Source organism: Camelus ferus, chromosome 10 (genome assembly GCF_009834535.1).
Source record: "Camelus ferus isolate YT-003-E chromosome 10, BCGSAC_Cfer_1.0, whole genome shotgun sequence".
Taxonomy (NCBI): domain Eukaryota; kingdom Metazoa; phylum Chordata; class Mammalia; order Artiodactyla; family Camelidae; genus Camelus; species Camelus ferus.
The window spans coordinates 35,196,045-35,216,106 of NC_045705.1; the positions used below are offsets into that span (position 1 = coordinate 35,196,045).

General features: G+C 37.0%; 1 protein-coding gene across 10 annotated transcripts in view; it reads right to left on the bottom strand.

Annotated features, from left to right (window-relative positions):
• NARS2 (asparaginyl-tRNA synthetase 2, mitochondrial) overlaps positions 1 to 7,490 on the bottom strand; it is a 109,240-nt gene extending 101,750 nt beyond the window's left edge. For 5 of the 10 annotated variants that reach the window (XR_004323219.1, XR_004323218.1, XR_004323217.1 and 2 more), the window contains exons 1-4: positions 6,985 to 7,489; positions 3,800 to 3,909; positions 3,319 to 3,439; positions 1,047 to 1,187 (exon numbers count right to left, since the gene is read on the bottom strand). Coding sequence is in view for 5 of the 10 variants with exons in the window: in XM_014565121.2 (XP_014420607.1) it covers positions 1,047 to 1,187; positions 3,319 to 3,439; positions 3,800 to 3,909; positions 6,985 to 7,125 (513 nt within the window). In the remaining 5 variants the exon portion in view is untranslated. Of the gene's footprint in view, positions 1 to 1,046; positions 1,188 to 3,318; positions 3,440 to 3,799; positions 3,910 to 6,880; positions 6,901 to 6,984 lie in introns of those variants that run through there. The other 5 variants (XR_004323220.1, XM_032488749.1, XM_032488748.1 and 2 more) reach the window with 3 other exon arrangements.
• Positions 7,491 to 20,062: the final 12,572 nt, after the last annotated feature.

A 20,062-nucleotide genomic window follows, 5' to 3' on the forward strand; every position in this document is an offset into this window, starting at 1 on the left:
AAACAGTGCCTGGTGCTCACATGTGGCTTGTAACAATACCTGTTCCCACAAGCCAGACTGGAAGATGGTGTAATTCACAAGGCACTAGGTAAACTACTCAGGAAGGCTTTGCTTCAGTAGTGAGGAATAATCAGACCTAGACTGAGCACTGCTCCAGATTTACTTGACAAGTCATAAAAGCAAGACCCTTCAAGTAACCCTGCTACATACCAAAACAAAGCTTAAGAAGCTTTATAAATACCTAGCACCAAACAAGGTAAAATTCACAAGGTCTGGCTTCTAATCAAAGATTAGCAGGTATGTGAAGAGGCAGGAAAACACAATCCATAAGGAAACTAATTAATCAATGAAAACTGACTTATAACTGATGGACGTATTAGAAGAAAAGGACATAAAAAGTTATTAAATAGCTATGAAAACTGTAAACACTTTTAACTAAAGCTGTATTATGTATGCTCAAAGAGTTAAGCAGAGACATGGAAAACATTAAAAAAAAAAAAGCCCAAATCAAACACTTAGATATGAAACCTGCAGTGTGTGGGATAAAAAATGCACTGGACAGGAATAATAAAAATCAGCATTGCAGAAGAAAAGATCAGTAAGCTTGAAGACAGCAAGAAACTATCCAAAAGAAACACACAGGAAAAAAAGATTTTTTAAAAAGAAAACATCAGTGGGGATATTGTCAAGCAGCCTAATGTACAGGTAATTTCTGAAGTCCCCAAAGGAGACAAGTGACATAAAAAATATTTGAGGAAATAATGACTGAAAACTTGACGAAAATTAGGACTCACAGATCCAAGAAATGCAGTGAACTCCAAACACAAGGAACATAAAGAAGACTGCACCAAGGCACATCTTAATCAAACTGCTTAAAACCAGGGATAAAGAGAAAATTTTAAGTAAGCCAAAAAACGAGTACCACACAAAAAGGGGTGCTTGTGATAAACAACCAGCAAAATACTGGTTCTTTCAGGATAATACTCCAGCGTTACAGTTATTTAACTTCTTCATAAGCAAGAACACCTAGAAGCTAAGCTTCTTACCTTAAAGAAAGAATGGATAGCAGCTGTGGCTTCACTGCGAACTCTCAGAATAGAACCCAGAACATTCGTCCTACACCTAAGGTGAGGATATTGTCTCAGATACTCCATAGGATGCCTCTCTTTGTATTTTAAAGGGAAATCCTGCCAATGAAAGGAAAAATAAGTTAGAAGCTACAAAGATACTGTTTTATCAAATCAGTTTCCAGGGCATTTGTTAAACAGTAGTGAGTGCTTTAGAATAAAATTAAGATGCTTTCCTTATTTCTTAATATAACTGAATATGGTCCACATTAATTCTAACAAGTCAGTTAAACGGTGGGGTGGAATCAGAGAGACGTGCATTTGAATCCAGCTCTACTACTTACTAGCTTTGGAACCTTGGGCAAAGTTACTTAATAACCACTGAGGCTAACTTGTTATCAAATGTTTATCTGTTAGCTATCAATCACTACTTACAAATAGAGAGATTAGGATATAATTACGTAAAATAATTCACTGGCTCACAGTTTGGAATACTGTAGACGTTACAGATTATGTTTTCTATGGCTGTATACACACAGCTGGTGTTCAATTTTAAAATCAGTCAAATGTCCTGGAAGCCCACAAGCATTCATAATCAATTAGCGTTATTTATCACTGTTCATCAACACGTACTCTGTCTCAGAACATGAGGGAGGGTCAAAAGCTTTCTGTCATCTGGAAGAGCAGTGTATATTCATAAAAATTGTAAAGGAAATTGCGATTCTACCTGAAAAATTTCCACCCTGCCCACACTCATTTTACAAGATTGAGAAGACAGGAACAAACTTTCAGACCAAAATCAAAGTGTCAATAAAAAACATAACAGGGAACCTAAGTAAAAGAGCTACAGTGGTAGACTGTTTCAGAGTTAGCTATTCTTTTCAGGGCTTGTGCACATACTAATCAATGTCGTGTAGGAATGAGCCCCATACTTACTGAAGTGACAATATGACCACATTAATAGGAATACAAGGACTGCTAGGAGGTTCAGAACTCCCTAATGTCTGAATACTTAAAAATGACACTGAAATGAGAGGGGAGAGTAGGGGAAAGTATCAATACCCATAGAAACCAAGAGAGAACAATTTAAGAAGAGTAAAACATGTGGCGAGTTTTTAATAATAACGCAACCCTCTAAAAAAGCAAAAATAAAAATGGTTACCATCTCCGTTCCTCTCTGGCTTCCAAATTATTTCCAAGGTCTATTTTTCAGAAATCTTAGAACCTGGTTCCTCATTTTACATGTCAATTAGAATTTCTTAGAAAATTACTCAGAACATTTTAAAAAAAATTGCCTATTTGTTTCTTTTTTCCTTATTTTTAATTTCTTCTAATTATCCAAAAGAATAAAAGTGAATTAAAGAAATGTTGTTCCCCTATATTTCCTCATTTTTTGTTCATTAAATAGATGACAGGAAGTATAGCAAAACCACAGAGGAGTCAAACAGCTAGCACATAAACTTCATCTGTGCCACTAATCAGCAGTAGGACCTTATGCAAGTCATTTCACCTGGCTGGGCCTCATTCTCTCCAATTTAAGAAGCTGGATTGATAATCTATGATTTTATTCCCTCTAACCTCTTTAGCAGGCTATAAATGAAAAGCAACTAACAGAAGAGTCTTGCAAGAACAGGTATAAACATGTCTTAGAGTAGAATTTCTTATCTTTGTTCAGCTGAAGCATTGTAACACTCCAGCACAGTCCAATAAAATTTTCTGTGATAAATGGAAATGTCTGTATCTGTGCTATACAGTACAGTAGCCACCACTCGATAGTAGGGACTACTGAGCACCTGAAATGTGGCTAATGCCACTGAAGAACTGACTTTTTAATTTAATTTTTACTAATTAATTATTAAACTGCCACAGGTAGCTAATGGCTGCTGCACACGAAAGTCATTTCAAGGCAGAGCTTTCCTAAGAATGTGGTCTTCCCTAGTATGTCTTTGTCATTACAGCTGACTAGGCATGCTTGTAAAAGTAGCAAATTTCAACAGTGACAGGCACTGCAGAGACGCATCAGAGATGCACAGAATAACATTACTTAGCTCTCACTCCTGGGACTCAGCCACCTACATAAATACTTTATGCTGCTCTCTCCATATTCCTCAGGTCTACAACCTGTTTCAATTGTCCGGGAAGTCACAATCAAAATATTTTAAGTGCCACCTTCCCAATAGTTACACCTAAAACATTGCTAGTATTTTACATTAAGTTTTAACAGCCTCCGTAAAAGTGTCACAAAACATACCTTGGCATCACAATCTCCAACAACTTCAATTTTTTCTGCCTTCAGTTCCACATTTTGCCTTTTGGATGGACTTTTTACCAGCTGCCCTTGAACTTTCACAGAACTCCCAAAAGCCAGTTCTCTATAGTAACAAAAAAATAGCATAAACAAGACATTACATGTAACCCTCCTCTTAATATGAACCTTGCTATCAGAACATTAAAATATTTAATGACAGACATTTTTAACTTTAATTGGGTTAAGAGCTGCATGCAGTTAAGAGACAAGCAAAGGATAGGTGGGGCATACTGTCATGTGAACATGTTAGATAGAGAGAAAAAGATCTTGATTCCAAGTATCTGGACTTGAGCCTCCAAGTTATGAAAAGCAGATTAGTTTAGAAAGATCACTGAGTGGGCAATGTGAAACTTGGATTAGGGAAATGGGGAGTAGAGGAGATTAAAAAAAAAAAATCAAAGGATTTAAAAACACACACACACACCTACTGTCAAAGCTTGAATCTGCTACAACCTGAAGGCTTTCCAAAGATGTCCCATCATTCACATGCAGGAACAAGACTTCCTTCTGGGATCGGACTGAACGAATCCATCCCTAACGAGAAATACATCTAAACATGAGTTTAAAACACGTCAACATTTTACATTTTCATTACATGTACACATAGAAGACTAAATGGAAAAACAAAAAAAGTTCTCATAATCCTGCCTTAACAAATCAACTGCTTTTAGTTCACCCATATGCATATATAATTTTATACAGTCCTTATCACAATGAAATACAGCTTTGGTATTCCACCTTTTTTTGTTGTTGTTGTTTTGTTAATAAAGCTCATCATTCTGAATCGATACCCCAAACCCCATTAGGTTGATGAGCCTAATTCACATAACCAATCCCCGCAACAGTCTAAGTTTTCATCCTGCCCATGCCCTTCTCCCCTACCAGCACACATAACAGGGCAAATATGTTGGTTCCTTTCTCCTTTTATACCAAATTCCCAGAAGAGAGATTATATAGTTCTAGACTAGAAATATCTTTAGAGATTTTTTTTTCACAAAGTACCATACCAAAAGAGTTCTCAAGAAACTTCTCATTGTGAACAATATTAAATAGCATGTAAACTTTCAAAGATACTCTGAATTTAAATGACAGGTATGACTACAAATGAGATGTCTTCAAAGTAGACCAGTAACACGAAAAACAGCTCTCTCACAGATCACATCCAACTTAAACTAGCACAGAAGTTAAGAGAGAACGTTCTTCTAACAGACTCAACAACTGTGAAAAACATGGTGTCTGGTCAACCATCAAACAAGCTTGGGAGAAATGAGATGATCCTTCCTACTAAGAAGAATTTAATTGACCCTTACTTTCTTTGTATCCCCACCACACCCTACAGACATTGTTATTGAAGCCCTCCTATGACTTATTTGCATGTCCATAATATTTTGAGGGTTTGGGAACCATGCTTTTACTTTTAGTTGCTTTGAAGGCTATTGTCAGGCACATAGTAGATAATCCATAAATGTTTTGCAATGGAAGAATATCTACCATGTACTGAACATCTATGTGACAAGCATTTTCCTAACTTCTTCATATACTGTCTCATCGTCTCCTCACAACAATGACACGGATTATCATTATTCCTGTCTTACAAGTGAAGAACTGAGCCTTATAGGAGGTAAGTAACTTGCCTAAGGTCACACTTCTGGTAAAGGGTAGAGCCTGAACTTGAACCCAAGTCTACCAGGAAGACTTTGATCTTTCTCCAGGGCTACAATGGATAAAATGCAAACTGCCTCAGCGTTGTGTGCAAGGCCCTTCGTAATCCAGAGCGTTTCCAATCAGCAGTCACTTCCACAGCACCGCGGTCTTGCTTTTCACTTGTTAGTAAAAGTTAACTTGCATGAGCACTGTTTAATGTGCTTCTGCCCTAAGCTCTTCATAAATATTTTTCTACTTAATCCTTATAAGAACTTAATGAAGTAAATGTTATCATTTTAGTGATGAAGAAACCTATTTATAGAAGTCAGGATACCCTCATTAAATACTCAAGGTTTCCAAGCATAGAGCTCAAATCCAAATATAGCTCTTAGTTCAAAGTTCCTGTTCTTGTCAACAAGCTCTTCTGGAATGCTATTTCCACTCTATTCCCAATTCCTCGGCCTGAGGAAACACATCTTCAGGACTCCGCTGAAATGTCACCTCATGTAAGAAATCTTCCTTGACCTCTTCACACAATTAAGGACTTCCCGCTCTGTTTTCTAAGTTCTCTATTTAAACCACTAATACTTATTACATTGTTGTAATTACTTGTCATAGCCATTAAACCAGGGCTGCCCAATTAAAAATAAAATGTGAGAACCACATATGTAATTTGACATTTTTTAGTGGTTATATTAAAAGTAAAGAGTAACAGGTAAAATTAATTTAAATAATGTTATTGAACCCATTTTATGCAAAATATTATCAACATGTAATCAATACTAAAAAACACCACTGAGCTTTGTTTGCATTCTTTTTTGTTCTTCAAAATTGGTGTGTATTTTACAATTACAGTACCTCTCAATTCAGACTAGCCGCATTTCAAGTGGTCAGGGCCACAAGTGGCAGATAGCTTCTAAATCAAACTGCACAGAACTAAAAGCAAAGCCTGTAACCTAAGGAATAGGTTCTGTTCTTTTCATCTCTGAATCCTCTCTAGACTAGAACACAGACGGTAGCATCAATGCATGTCGAATTAATGGATTGATGCAAGAAAGGTTTTGATTTGCTCACAGAAAGAATATGAAACCAAAGAAGTGCAAAGAGGGAGAAATTGGTCATACTGCTAAAAGGACATGGGAGGACAACAAAAATAACTGCATCAGTGTGTTTCAGCAATCTAATAAGTCAAACCACCTTGCTTGGCCTGCTCCTTTAAGGGGGAATCTTCTATGTGGAGCTGCTGCAAATAATATTAACAAGAGGAATTATAGCAGCTAACATTTACTGATGGTGGACCATGGTCCTAAATGTTTTGTAACTAATCTTCAGGACTCTGTTGAGATAGGGACTACTATTATCACCATTTTCACAAGAGGAAACTGAGGTTTACAGCACAGAAGTGACATGTCCATAATTAACAAGCTAAGTGACAGACATTTAAACCTACGGAGCTTGATTCCAGAGCTCTTTCACACTGCTACACTCCAATCTTTCTCCTAATTTATTAAACCTAAAGTCATATGCCAAGCCCCATTTTAGGCACTGAGGTGCCTACAAGTTGAATAAAAGTTACGGTTTAGTTGAACAAATATTTACTGTTAGCCATGCTTAAATATCAAGACATAAAACACGGTTCCTGCTCTCAAGGAGCTGTACAACTGTGGATACACATAACGAGAGACAAAGGTAAAGGGGGCGTTCATTTTTCTGTATGATTAACAAGTTTACAGGTAATGCCCTGGTATCACGAAAGCAAAGCTCCAGCACTTTGCAAGCATCGGAACGTTCCCCAAAGTGAGGTAATCAAGGAAAGGAGAAAAACGTGGACGTGCACGATTTCCTGCATTTCCTAACTTACCCCTGCTGGTCGTTCTGCCCGACCCGACTACAAGGCAAGCCCAAATGCGGCTATGCCAAGTCAGTCAACGAAAGGACGAATCCACCCCTGTCCGATACACTAACCTGGACCTTAACGCGCTCCCCACTCGCGTTCTGGGCCCTGAGAGCGTCTCGCACGCTCAGCTTGGCTGAAGGTTTGTGCCTCGGGCAGGGAGCGGAGAAGCAGAAGCGCAGGGCTCGGAGCAGGCACCGGGCCCCGAACATCGCACGGCTGCCCCAGGCCCTCCTCGGGACCAGCCCTGATCCCAAACGGGTTGGACCCTGACTTGCAGGAATCCTTCTCTTCTCCCCTCTTCGGGCCGCAGCCCTGCCTCAGGCGCTCCAGAGCCGCCCGAAGGCGCCCTTCCCCTTCACGAACCCCAGCTCTGTCCCCACAGAACCTCTCCTCTGCTTCCCTCTTCCCGAAAGCGTGGAACGCAGACAACACATTCGGCGGCAAACTCCAAAAAGAAATCCGCGCGCCCTGGACGCCCAGAACACCCCACAGTCCTGCGCTGTTTCTAAACCCACGCCCGGACCCCTAGCCGAAACACGCGCGTCCTCCGCCGCGACGTCAGCACGCCAACGCCAACGTCAGCACGCTACGAGGAAGTTAAGAGGGAGCATGCGTACTTGTGACTCCAGTTAAAGAAGAGGCGGGGCGGAGGGAGGGGCGGGGCCAGCAGCTGATATGGGCGGAGCTAAGACACTGGGATTGCAGAGATTCGCTTTGAAGGAACTAGGTAACTAATTCACTTGGGGAGAGTTCTGAGAGGCTTCATTAGCTTCCAGGTGATGCTGAGGGATACAAAGTGAAAGGCAAGGAATGACTGATGCAAAAACAAAGTGCCCAGAAGAAGAATCTTAACTGCTGAGAGGATTAGAGAGAGTGTGTAAGTCTTTTGGAGTTCTGAGAACCGAAAAAAAAAAAAAAAAAACAGGACAAAGGCCTGCTTAAGTCACAGTTGTGTTGTATCAGATATCTAAACAGACAACTGAATAAAGGGTGATAAGTTCCCTGGCAGAGCATAAGTATGGGATGCCAAAGACTGTTTGCTGGAGAAGGTAGCGCTTTGACAGGTTAAGAGTGAGTGAAGAGACCTTAAACAGAGGAGTCAGAGAAGGCATGACAGTGTGAAGATGCTGGAGAGAGAGTGGAGGAATGTTCGGCATTGCCCGCCAGAATCTTCAAGTCTCTCTCTTCCCTTTTTCCAACATAGTTATCTGCATTTGTTCAGCCTGGAAACAATGACCCTTTCATGTATTAGGCCACCTTTTAAATGTATCCAGGATGCATCTTAAGAACTGCTGTCTGAGTCTTAGAGAGTGAGGATCCTGACTTCTTTTACCCTCTCACCTTACCTAACCTGTTTAAACCAAAGGGTTAATTATTTTCTGAGCAGAGGACCACTGGTCAGTAGTATGATAAAGGCAAGAGAAACCAGTAGGTGAAACTGAAAATGAGCAATAGTTAATTTAAAATGTACATCACAGAAAGGTGACTATAGCATTTGTGTATCTGGTGCTATATCAGATCATATCATCTTATTTCTTTTTTCAAAGTTGGAATGACACTTCCCCTTTTAGAATCATCATTTCCAGAGAGTAGCCAGGGTGATGTTTCTAAAATGAATATAATACCACGTTGGTAATCATGATGGTTAGTGCCATAGGATCCTTACTATGTGCCAGGATTAATATATTAATATTAATGTATAATCTTAATATATCCTTCACATATTAATTCATTTAATCTTCACAATAGCCCTCTGGAGTAGGGATAGAATCATCATCCCCAGTTTTCAAAGGAGAAACTGAAGCTTAGAGAAGTTTTGTTGTTTGTACAAAGTTACGCTGGCAGTTTGGCACCAGAGTCCATTCTCTTACCCACTTGTAACTCCAGTGATAAAACAACCCTTCAGTTGCTGTCTCTACAACATAAGGAGGACTTGCCTTTTTTAGCATGCCTACCAGGCTCTCTATGACCCATGGAGTTCCCTAAAGTGCCCTGATTTGAGGAACAGAAGTGAAATATCCTTACTGTCACCTTTTGATATTGCAGGTGTGTTCACTGAACACTGTCAGCATTACTCGTCAGGTCTGAGGAGGGCTTTAATCAGGCTCAGCGTGACAAGTTTCAACTAAACTCGCAGAGCTTCAGGACTTCTAAAAGGTAGGCACGTTACGCTGATACCCCACAATGTCATGAGTACCCTGTGTTCAAGGTTTTCATTATGCTTGAATCTACTCATAGAACTGTTAACACCCGAAATTTGAGTTCAAAGTCATGACCTCAGAGTACAGAGGAACATAGTACTTGATTCAGAAATTATGGAGACCTTAGGTGTAGAAAAGAAATAGATAAATATTGTGAAGCATGTAATGGTGACTACAACTTAAACTGAAAAATGGAGAGGTACACGCACAGCCCAGAAAAAGTCACATTTTGTAGTTTGGAACTTTCAGAAAAGCAGCTCATAATCTAGAAAGAGAAGCTAACAAGTAAATGATAATTAAAGGAATAAGCACGAAAGAGTAGTAGTAACCAACTCAAATTTAGTTTTTGAGATATATCCATGTAGCTCTAGTTCATTCTTAATATTCCATTACATAAATGTACCACAATTTATTCATTCTCACTCTGATAGCTATTTGGGCTGTTTTCAAAGTTTTTCTATTACAAGCAAAGGTGGATTTACTATGAAGCTAATGAAATTTAAGCTCAAAGCCCCTTATTTGCCTGTACATCTTCCCCCCGCCCTCCCTTACCACCCCTTTTTTCCCCCACAGTGCTGGGAGTTGCTGGGAGTTGTAGTGTGAGAGGGGAAGCTATCAGGAAGCACTTATAAAGGAACTCAGAATAAAGACATGGATTTCCAAGGCTCTAGAAGTTTCTTCTCTCATTATAAATATTTAATATTTGTAATTCTGTATTATTATTTTTCTTAAAGAGAATCTCCCAAATTACATAATCTTCAAGTCCCACAGATTTCAATCTGCCCCTGATTACAAAAATGCTGCAAATAAATATGCTGGATACACATGAGTTTCTCGGGATCATAAGCCTACGGTATACACATCTTCAGCATTACTAGATACTCCCAGATTGCTCTTCAAATTGTTGGTTCCAATTTATATACCCTCCAACAGGCTTCTAAGAGTTCTCAGATCTCCATACCTTTAATGACATCTGACAAATTCAGACTTTCTAATTTTTAACCAATGTTGGGTAAGAAAGAATAGCTCAGTGTTTAAGAGATTCTATGGTTTTTTCCCCCTCTAAATTCCATTTCAATTATAACCCCCCCATCATTTTCAGTGGCATGGTGGAAAAGAGCAGCAGCATGGCAATCAGAAGTCCTGGTTCAGATCTCATCTGTACGCCCCACTAGCTGTGGCATCTTAGGAAGTCAAACATCCTTCACAGAGCAGTTGCGACCAAATCTTGTTGTGAATTTTGTGATAGAGAAATGGGTATTGTATCAGAGTGAACACCCTCCATTATTTATGAGTTACTTTAGAGTTAGGGAGTCCCCTAAATTTCATCAGCCAACTTTAACTCCCAAAATAGAAGGCTCAAGAAGAATTCCATCTATTTTGTGCACATTTCTTTTAGGTACAGACATTCAGTGTGCACAAGAAATTACCAACAGGGCTGGCTAGTTCCGAATGTTTGCTGGAACTTTTACATACTGCATGTTTTAAAGTCTCCCCTGAAAAATTTAAACAATATTTATTACTGTTATTATGAAAACAATATACAAACATGAAAAAAAATCCAGGCAGTAACAAATGGTATAAAATAACAAAGAGTCTCTCCAACCACCCTATTTCCATGTACTATCCTCAGTGGTAGCTAATTATCTTTACATACATTTTCTAGACATAAAAGTATTTGTGCGCATATACATATATGTATGGATACATATCTACATATGCAGTTAAATACAGTCTTTGTTCTGCACTTTTTTGGCTTAATGTATTTTAAAGGTCTTTCCACATAACTAAACATAGAACATCTATATGACTTGTAATGGAAGCATGCTACTCTATTACATCGCTGAACTACAGTCAAACTATTTTCCCTACTGTGGATATGTAAATTGTTTTCCATTTTTCTCTCTTGCAATCTCCACTGAGTATGTTGTGTATACACTACACACACAGAACTTGTGTATCTGCAGGATAAACTCCTAGGTATAAGCACAAAAATCTGTTTTAAAAAACACCTTTAATGTCGTTATCAGTGTCCAGTCACTCTTCTTCATTCTCATTTTGAAATTCTGATCTTGCCCACCATGCAACTAACCATACAACTTTTTATATATTTGGCCAAGACCTTCTGGCAATATTAGAAAATAAATTTCTCTAATGCCCTGTGACCACACTGCAGTTAAAAGAAAACATACTTTTCCCAGGGGTGCCCAATTTTGTCACTCTTCAAAATTTAAATTTAGCAGAGATTGGACACAGCCTACCTCTAGACGGATTGCTACAAATTCTGATTTTGTACCATTATTTCTGGAGTTTAATACTCGTTAACTGACTGGCCCACTGGTAAGTGGCTGCATTTCCTAAAATGGGTTTGAAAGTAAATTATACCACCCTCTGCAAATAGGTTAACGGGTGAAGCACACCAACTTTTTAATGAGTTTTAAAATTTATTTATGTATTTATTTTACAATGTCATATTTTCATAATTGAAGTATATAGCAGGTGTACAATATAATCATTCACAATTTTTAAAGATTATACTCCATTTATAGTTATTATAAAATATTGGCCATATTCCCCATGTTGCATCCTTGCAGCGTATTTTATACCTGACAGTTTGTACTTCTTAATCCTCCACCTCCATCTTGCCCCTCCCTCTTTCCTCTCCCCACTGGTAACCACTAGTTCCTTCTCTGCATTTGTGAGCCTGTTTCTCTTGTTACATTCACTTGTTTGTTGTATACTTTAAGATTCCACATGTAAGTGACATCTTACAGTATTTGTCTGTCTCTGGCTTATTTCACTTAGCATAATGCCCTCCAAGGCCATCCATGCTGCACACCAGAAACTAATATAACATTTAAAATCAACTGTACTTCAGTTAGAAAGCAAACAAACAAACCATTTAAAATATGGGCAGAAGAACTGAACAGACATTTTTCCAAAAGAGGAAATGCACATGGCCAATAGGAACATGAAAAGTTGCTCAATGTCACCAATATCAGGGAAATGCAAATCAAAATCACAATGAGACACACACCTGTCAGAATGGCCATCAAAAAGAACATAAGTAACAAATGTTGCAAAGGATGTGGAGAAAAGGGAACCCTTGCACACTGCTGGCAGGAATGTAAACTGGCACAGCCACCATGGAAAACAGTAGGGAGGTTCTCAAAAACCCAAAAACAGAACCACCATATGACCCAGCGATTCTACCCCAGACATATATCCAAGAAAAACAAAAACATTAATTCAAAAAGATACATACACCCCGTTATCAACAGCAACATTATTTATAATTGCCAAGACATGGAAGCATCCCAAATGCACATCAATAGATGATTGGACAAAGAAGATGTAGTTCATACATGCAATGGAACACAACTCACCCACAAAGAAGAAGGATATTTTGCCATTTGTGTCCCTTCATTCACGTTTTTTTTTTGCACTTCAAAAACCAGAATTTTATAAAAATAAGTATGTCTAATTTTTTTATCCACCATTCAGCTTTGTTCAATCTTAATATATTGCCATATTTTTTCATATTTTAAAGAAATAAAATATTATAGATATGTTTGGAGTCCTCTTCTATAACCCTTTTCTTTCCCTCCTATGAACTGAATTATCTTAAAAATTGCTATTTATTATTCCCATAAGCGGGTTCTGCCTGCTTTGCAGATGTAGATATACAGACAGACACACACAGAGCAAACATTAAGCAAGAATCTTTTGAAGGTTTTATATAAATGAGGTTATACCATACAGATTTTCTGCCACAATTATTTTTAACTCCATTTAGGGATTCATGTTTGGTAACCCTTGTTACTCGTTATTTAGTATTCCATTGTCAAAATTACCACAGTTTAATTATTTATCCACCTACTGATGGACCTTTATGTTTTTTCACTTTTTTTGGATACTACAATGTTGCAATGAATATTCTTTTACGTATCTCCCTGTGAAGTACAGAAATTACTCTCTAGGATATAGTCATAAAGGCAGACTTAAAGGATCATAAGGGTTTATACAACTTTAGCTTTTCTACATATACTGCCAGAGTATGGTCCACAGTGCTTGTGCCAAAGTCCCCTCTCAGCGTTAGGGTATGAGGATTCCTGCAGCTCTGTATATTCACCAATACTTGCCAATACTAGGTTCTGTCAGGTTCTTTTTCTGTTGTTTAAATTTTGTTCATTTCGTGCATATGACATTGTATCTCATATGGTTTTAATTTGCATATCCCTAATTTGTAATTTAGTTGAACACAGTCTATGGTTATGGTTCATTTGGGGTGCTCTCACTGCATTTCTCATCATATGTTCTGTTGTTTGTCTTCTGATTATTGATCTATAGGAGCTTCTTCTGTGTTCTGAACACTAATCCTTGGTCAGATATACGTTTCAAATACCTTCTCTTAGTCTGTGACTTATCTTTATGGTGTTTTTATTATACAGAAGTTCTTAATTTAAATAGAACAAAACATATCAATCTTTTCTTTTATGGCTTTGGCTTTTGCATTATTAAGAAATCCTTCCCTGCTGTGAGGAATCCTAGATATTTACTTACAAAAAGTTAAAAGTTTTCCTTTTCACTTACTGTTAATTCACTTAGAATGTATTTTTGGCTATGGTCACGACAGGGACCTCCATTTTTCTCCTGTGGATGCCTACTTATACCAATGTCACTGATCCATTTTTCCCTATTATAATTTGCTACAACACATATGTCACATTTCAGGTATCTGCCACATTTCAAACATGTGCTCGAGTTTCTAAGGTTTTTGTTCCATTGGTCTATTTGTCTGTGCCTGTAGCAATACTGTACTGCCTTAATTCTGGTATCTGGCAAGGTGAATCACCCCCACCTCATCTCCACCCAGCACCCCCTCACCCCCCATTGTTGATGTCTTTCAGCAGTGTCCTAGCTATTCTTGGCCTTTTCCTTTTTTATATAAAATGTATGTGAAATTTAAAATTCTTTTAAAAAATCTTTTTTGGGATATTGATTGAAATTGTATTTATGAGTTAACTTGAATATACCAAATTTTAAAATAAAAACGTTTGGGTGCTTAAAAAAAGAAATTATTCCCATAAACAGAAGAATGGATAAATAAGTTGTATTTAATTAACATACTACTCTACAGCAATGGAAACAAGTAATGCCATAGCCAGCCAGAAAACTGACTCTCACAAACATAAAATTGAGCAAAAAAAAAAAAATACACAAAAGAATACATACTGCATGATTCATTTATATAAAATATACAAATAGGCAAAACTAATCTATGGTGATAGAAGCCAGAAATGTAGTTAACTCGGGGCAGAAAATGGGAGATATCATGAGAAAGGCTTCTGCAATGTGGTATTTATTATTCTATTTCAAGTTTTGGAAGGGAAATAGATACTTGGGTGTGTTTACTATGTAAATTGTATAATTTGTACACTTGTACATTATTAAACTTCAATTAAACGTTGTTTAAAATGTTTCATTGATTGTATTATGTTCATTATGCAGTAAGCAGAGTGAACAAATTATGATCAAATTTATAATCAGATCTGGATTAAATCTTGGCTCTGCCAAATATTAACCAGGTCACTATGGGCAAGGACATTCCCTCTCAGAGGTAAGGGATAACTTACTTCTTTGAAATAAAGATAGTAATACTTGCTCAAAAGATCGTCAAAATGAGTAACCAAGATAATATATTAGGCATTCAATAAACTAGGACTATAGAATTATTACGTCCTAAGAATGGGTAGTTTTATTATCCCCTTTATAGATACGGTAACTGAGTGTTTAAGTAGTTTACCCATGATTCCTCAGCTGATAAATAGCAAACACTAGAATGCAAGTCCAAGTTGTTTGGATCCAGAGTTTTTCTTCTTAATCACTATGTGGATGCCACAGAAGCAGAAATCCTTGTTGTTTTGTTTACTGATAATTCCAAATGCCTAAGAGTTCTGGCAAATTATATGGTAGTACTCTTAGTTAAAATAAATAGTATTTTTCATTAAACTAAAATTCAAAAATAAAATAAAATGACAAGTTACCTGGCTTTAATTGAACTGTTCTAGCAAAGTAATATGCTCTGCTATTTTAATATGATGTTGCCATTAATAATTTTATTTAGTCTGTAGGAAGTGAACTATATAAATTTTTTGAATGATCATCTAATTTTCCTGCCACCTTGTGGTGGCATATACATATTACAAAGAGAGATATTTTTATAAAAAACAAATAAATCCCCTTTGAGAGCTGAATCTGTACAAGATAGCTTTGAGGTGGTGGCTATGAAGCAGATGGTTCTCCTCTAAAAAGTATCCAGAGCACCATGAACTGCATTGTAGGGGGAAGACATGACAGAGATTTGGTAAAGAATTTATAAACCATCATGACATAGAAATCCAAGTTATCCTTCTCAAACTCTCACAAAAAAATAGAAAAGGAGGGAACACTTCCAAACTCAAATTACAAAGTCAGCATTATCCTAATTCCAAAACCAGATGAGGATACTACAAGAACAGAAAGTTATATGCCAATATCCCTGATGATTATAGATGCAAAAGTCCTCAAGAGGGAATATTAGCAAACCAAATTCAACAATGCATTAAAAGGATCATACACCATGATCAAGTGTATTTATCCCTGGGATGCTAGTACGGTTCAACATACACAAATCAATCAACATGATACACCACATTAACAAAATGAAGGATAAAAAATATGATCTTCTCAATAGATGCAGAAAAAGCATTTGACAATATTCAACATCCATTCCTGACAAAAACTCTCAACAAACTGTGTACAGAAGGAATGTTCCTCAACATAGTAAGGGCCATGTATGACAAGCCCACAGCCAACATCACACTCAACAGTAGAAAACTGAAGGTGTACAATCAGGAACAAGACCAGGATGTCTACTCTCGCCATTTTTATTCAACATAGTATTACAAGTTCTAGCAAGAAAAAATTGGGCAAGAAAAAGAAATAAAAAAGGCATTTCAAATTGGAAAAGAAGAAGTAAAACCATCTCTATTTGCAGGTCACATGATTTTTATATAGAAAACCTTAAGGATACCACCAAAAAACACAACTAATACACAATCTCAATACAGCTGCAGGATACAAAAGCAATTTACAAAAATCAGTTGCCTCTTTATATACCAACCATAAACTATCAGAAAGAGAAATAAAGAAAACAGTCCCATTTACAATTGAATCAAAAAGAGTAAAATACCTAGGAATAAATTTAACCAAGAAGGTGAAAGACCTGTACACTGAAAAGTATGAGATGCTGATGAAAGAAATTGAAGGCACAAATAAATGAAAGGTATTCCATGATCATGGATGGGAAGAATACTGTTAAAATGTCCATACTACTCAAAGCAATCTACAGATTCAATGTAGTCCCTATCAAAATTCCAGTGCCATTTTTCACAGAAATAGAATAAATAATTCTAAAATTTGTATGGAATCACAAAAGACTCAAAGTAGCCAAAGAAATCTTGAGAAAGAAGAAAGCTGGAGGCACTAGGCCTCCTGGTTTCAAACTATATTGCAAAGTTATAGTAATCAAAATAGTATGGTATTGGCATAAAAACATTAGACACATAAGCCAATGGAACAGCATAGTGTCTAGAAATAAATCCGAGCATATACGGCCAATTAATTTATGACAAAGTTGCCAAGAATATACAATGGGGAGAGGACAGTCTCTTTAATAAATGGTATTGGGAAATCTGGATGGCCACACCCAAAAGGATAAAACAGGACCTCTGTCTTACACTATAAACAAAAATCAACTCAGAATGGATTAAAGACTTAAACATAGATTGGAAACTATAAAACTCCTATAAAAAAACATAGGTAGCAGGCTCCTTGACATCTGCCTCAGTGATGATTTTTTTTGGATTTGTCAAGAAAAGCAAAAATAAACAAGTGGGATTATGCCAAATTACAAAGCTTCTGTCCAGCAAAGGAAGCCATCAAGAGTATGAAAAAGCAACCTATGCAGTGGAAATGTTTGCAAATCATGTATCTGATAAGAGGTTAATATTCAAAATATGTGACACACTCATACAACTCAGGAAAACAAACAAACAATACAATTAAAAAATGGGCAGAGGATCTGAATAGATATTTTTCTAAAGAGAACATCCAAATGGCCATCAGGGACATGAAAAGGTTGCTTAACAACACTAATTATCAGAGAAATTAAAATCAAAACCACAATGAGATATCACCTCATACCTCTTATTATGGCTATTATCAAAAAATAGGAAATAAGTGTTGGTGGGATTGTGGAGAAAAGGCAACCCTTGTGCAGTGTTGGTGGGAAGGTAAATTGCTGTAGCTACTATGGAAAACACTATAAAAGTTTCTCAAAAAATGAGAAATAGAACTACCATATGATTCATCAGTTCCACTTCTGGACATCTATCTGAAGGAAACAAAGACACTAAGTTGAAAAGACATCTGAACACCCATGTTCATTGCAGCATTATTTACAACAGTCAAGACACAGAAACAACCTAAGTGTCCATAAACAGATGAATGAATAAAGCAAATGCAGCACACACACACATACACATATGTATATACACACAATGGAGTATTGTTCAGTCATAAAAAAGGAAATGTTGCCATTTGTGACAACACAGATGGACCTCGTGGGGAATAAGTGAAATCAGACAAAGAAAGACAAATGCTATATGATCTCACTTATAGGTGGAATCTAAAACACACACACACACACATTCATAGACACAAAGAACATATTGGTATTGGTTGGTGGTTGCCAGAGGTAGGAGGTAGGGAATGTGTCAAATGGGTGAAGGTGGTCATAAGGTACAAACTTTTAGTTATGAGATGAATAAGTTCTGGGGTATAATGTACAACATGGTGACTATAATTAAAAATACTGTATTGTATATTTGAAAGTTGCTAAGAAAGTAGTTCTAAGTTCACAAGAAATAAAATCTGTAACTGTGTGGTGATGGATGCTAACTTATTGCGGTAATTAATCATTCTGTAATATAAACCTGTATCAAATCATTATGCTGTACACCTAAACATGACACACTATTCTATGCCAACTGTACTTCAATTAAAAAAGATACTAAGAAAACAAACAAATTTAACCCATAATGCAGCTAAAATGTAATAATACACTGGCAATAAAAAATATTCTTAGAAATGAAAACAAAACAAAAGAAATCCAAGGTTAAAATCTGCTCTTTAGGAAACCAGCAGAAGCTGAAAGGACTGCTAATTATATACTCCTCCCACCTGAAGTAGAAAGAGAAAATGAATTGTGAATATGAACTTTCATTCCACCCAGGGGCTGGAAGTTGAAAGTGATTATAATCTGGGTCTGAGAACAACTTGTTCTCACTTTTTTATTTTTTGAGCATTTAGCGGCGGGAGACTTTGTGATGCCAGTAGAGGAATTTTTTCTGTACAGTCACCTATAGAAAAATCAATGCTCTCTAATAGAGCCTGCTAGTAACCTCATGTTAACATTCACCAAAGAGATATATATGATGAGCTACTAATGAATATAGCCCAGGAAGAAGTCAGTTTCAGAGTCCCTACCAGAGTACTGTCCTATACTTAACTTCTTCCCCTTCTTTGGAAAGTCACTACTGATATAGATTAGTAAGTGATTTTACACAGAAGAAATAAAATGATTCATAATAATAATGTTAATACCAATAATTACCATTCACTATGTTAAAGGCTTTAGACATATTATCTCATTTAATTCTTTCAACCACTCTAATCATCTACTATTTAAAAAATATGTGCCAGGTACTCTTATAAATGCTGCAGATACAAAAGTGAACAAACTAGACAAAACCCCCTGTCATCATAGAGCATAACTTCTAGGGGTAGAGACAGACAGTAAGTGCCTAAATGTCTTAGGATGTTTTCAGTGCTATGGAGAAGCAGCAGGGGAAGGGGTTAGAGAGCGTTGGGGAGAATTACAAATTTATATAGTCACTGAGGAAGATCTTTCGGGAAGGTAACACCTGAAGAATTACAAATTAATATAGTCACTGAGGAAGATCTTTTGGGAAGGTAACACCTTTTAAGCTATAAGGATGTGTGAAGGAAGAGGGTTCTAGGCAAAAGAAAAAGCAGGTGCAAAAGTAAGTATGAAATAATTATCTAGGAGAGTGGAAGAGTGAATGCGCTAGGGAGAGATGTTATGACTGGTACATTGCTTTAGGGAGTTCCTCTTGTGGGGCAGTGGTCACTTCCATACCCTTTACCTGGATTTATCGATTGCTAATATTTCACCATATTTACTCTACTGCACTCTGAATGTGTGCGTTATATGTATATACTATACACACTATATATATGTATAATTTTTCCTCAGCCATTTCAGAGTTGTAGACATGCTCCTTTATCCCCAAATCATACATTATTTATTTCCTAAGAACAAGGGTCTTTTCTTATTTAACCACAATATAATGATCAAATTCAGAAAATGTAGGATTAACTAATACTATCTTACAATATACAATTCATTTTTCAGATTATAATCATTGTCCCAATACTGTCATTTATATCAGTTTCCCTGTCTGACCCAGGATCCAATCCCAGATTACATGTGGCATTCAGTTGTCGTGTCCTTTCTTCTCAAATTAGCCAGAGTTCACCTCTGCTGTTTATAACCAAAGAATCTTAATGATACAGCTTCTATCTGTTTACAACCAAAGAACCTTTATGACATAACAAGTTGTATCATTTAATCCTAATCAACTCTTCCAGAGAGGTACTAAAATCTGTTTTACAGATCAGTATGATGAAACTCAGAAACTTAGGAGACTTGTCCACGATGACACAGTAAGTTCTAGAGCCAGGATGTGGATTCAAATCTTTTTCTTCACTCCCAAGCCCCTGCTTACTCCATTGCAGGCCTGGCAGATATTAATAAACC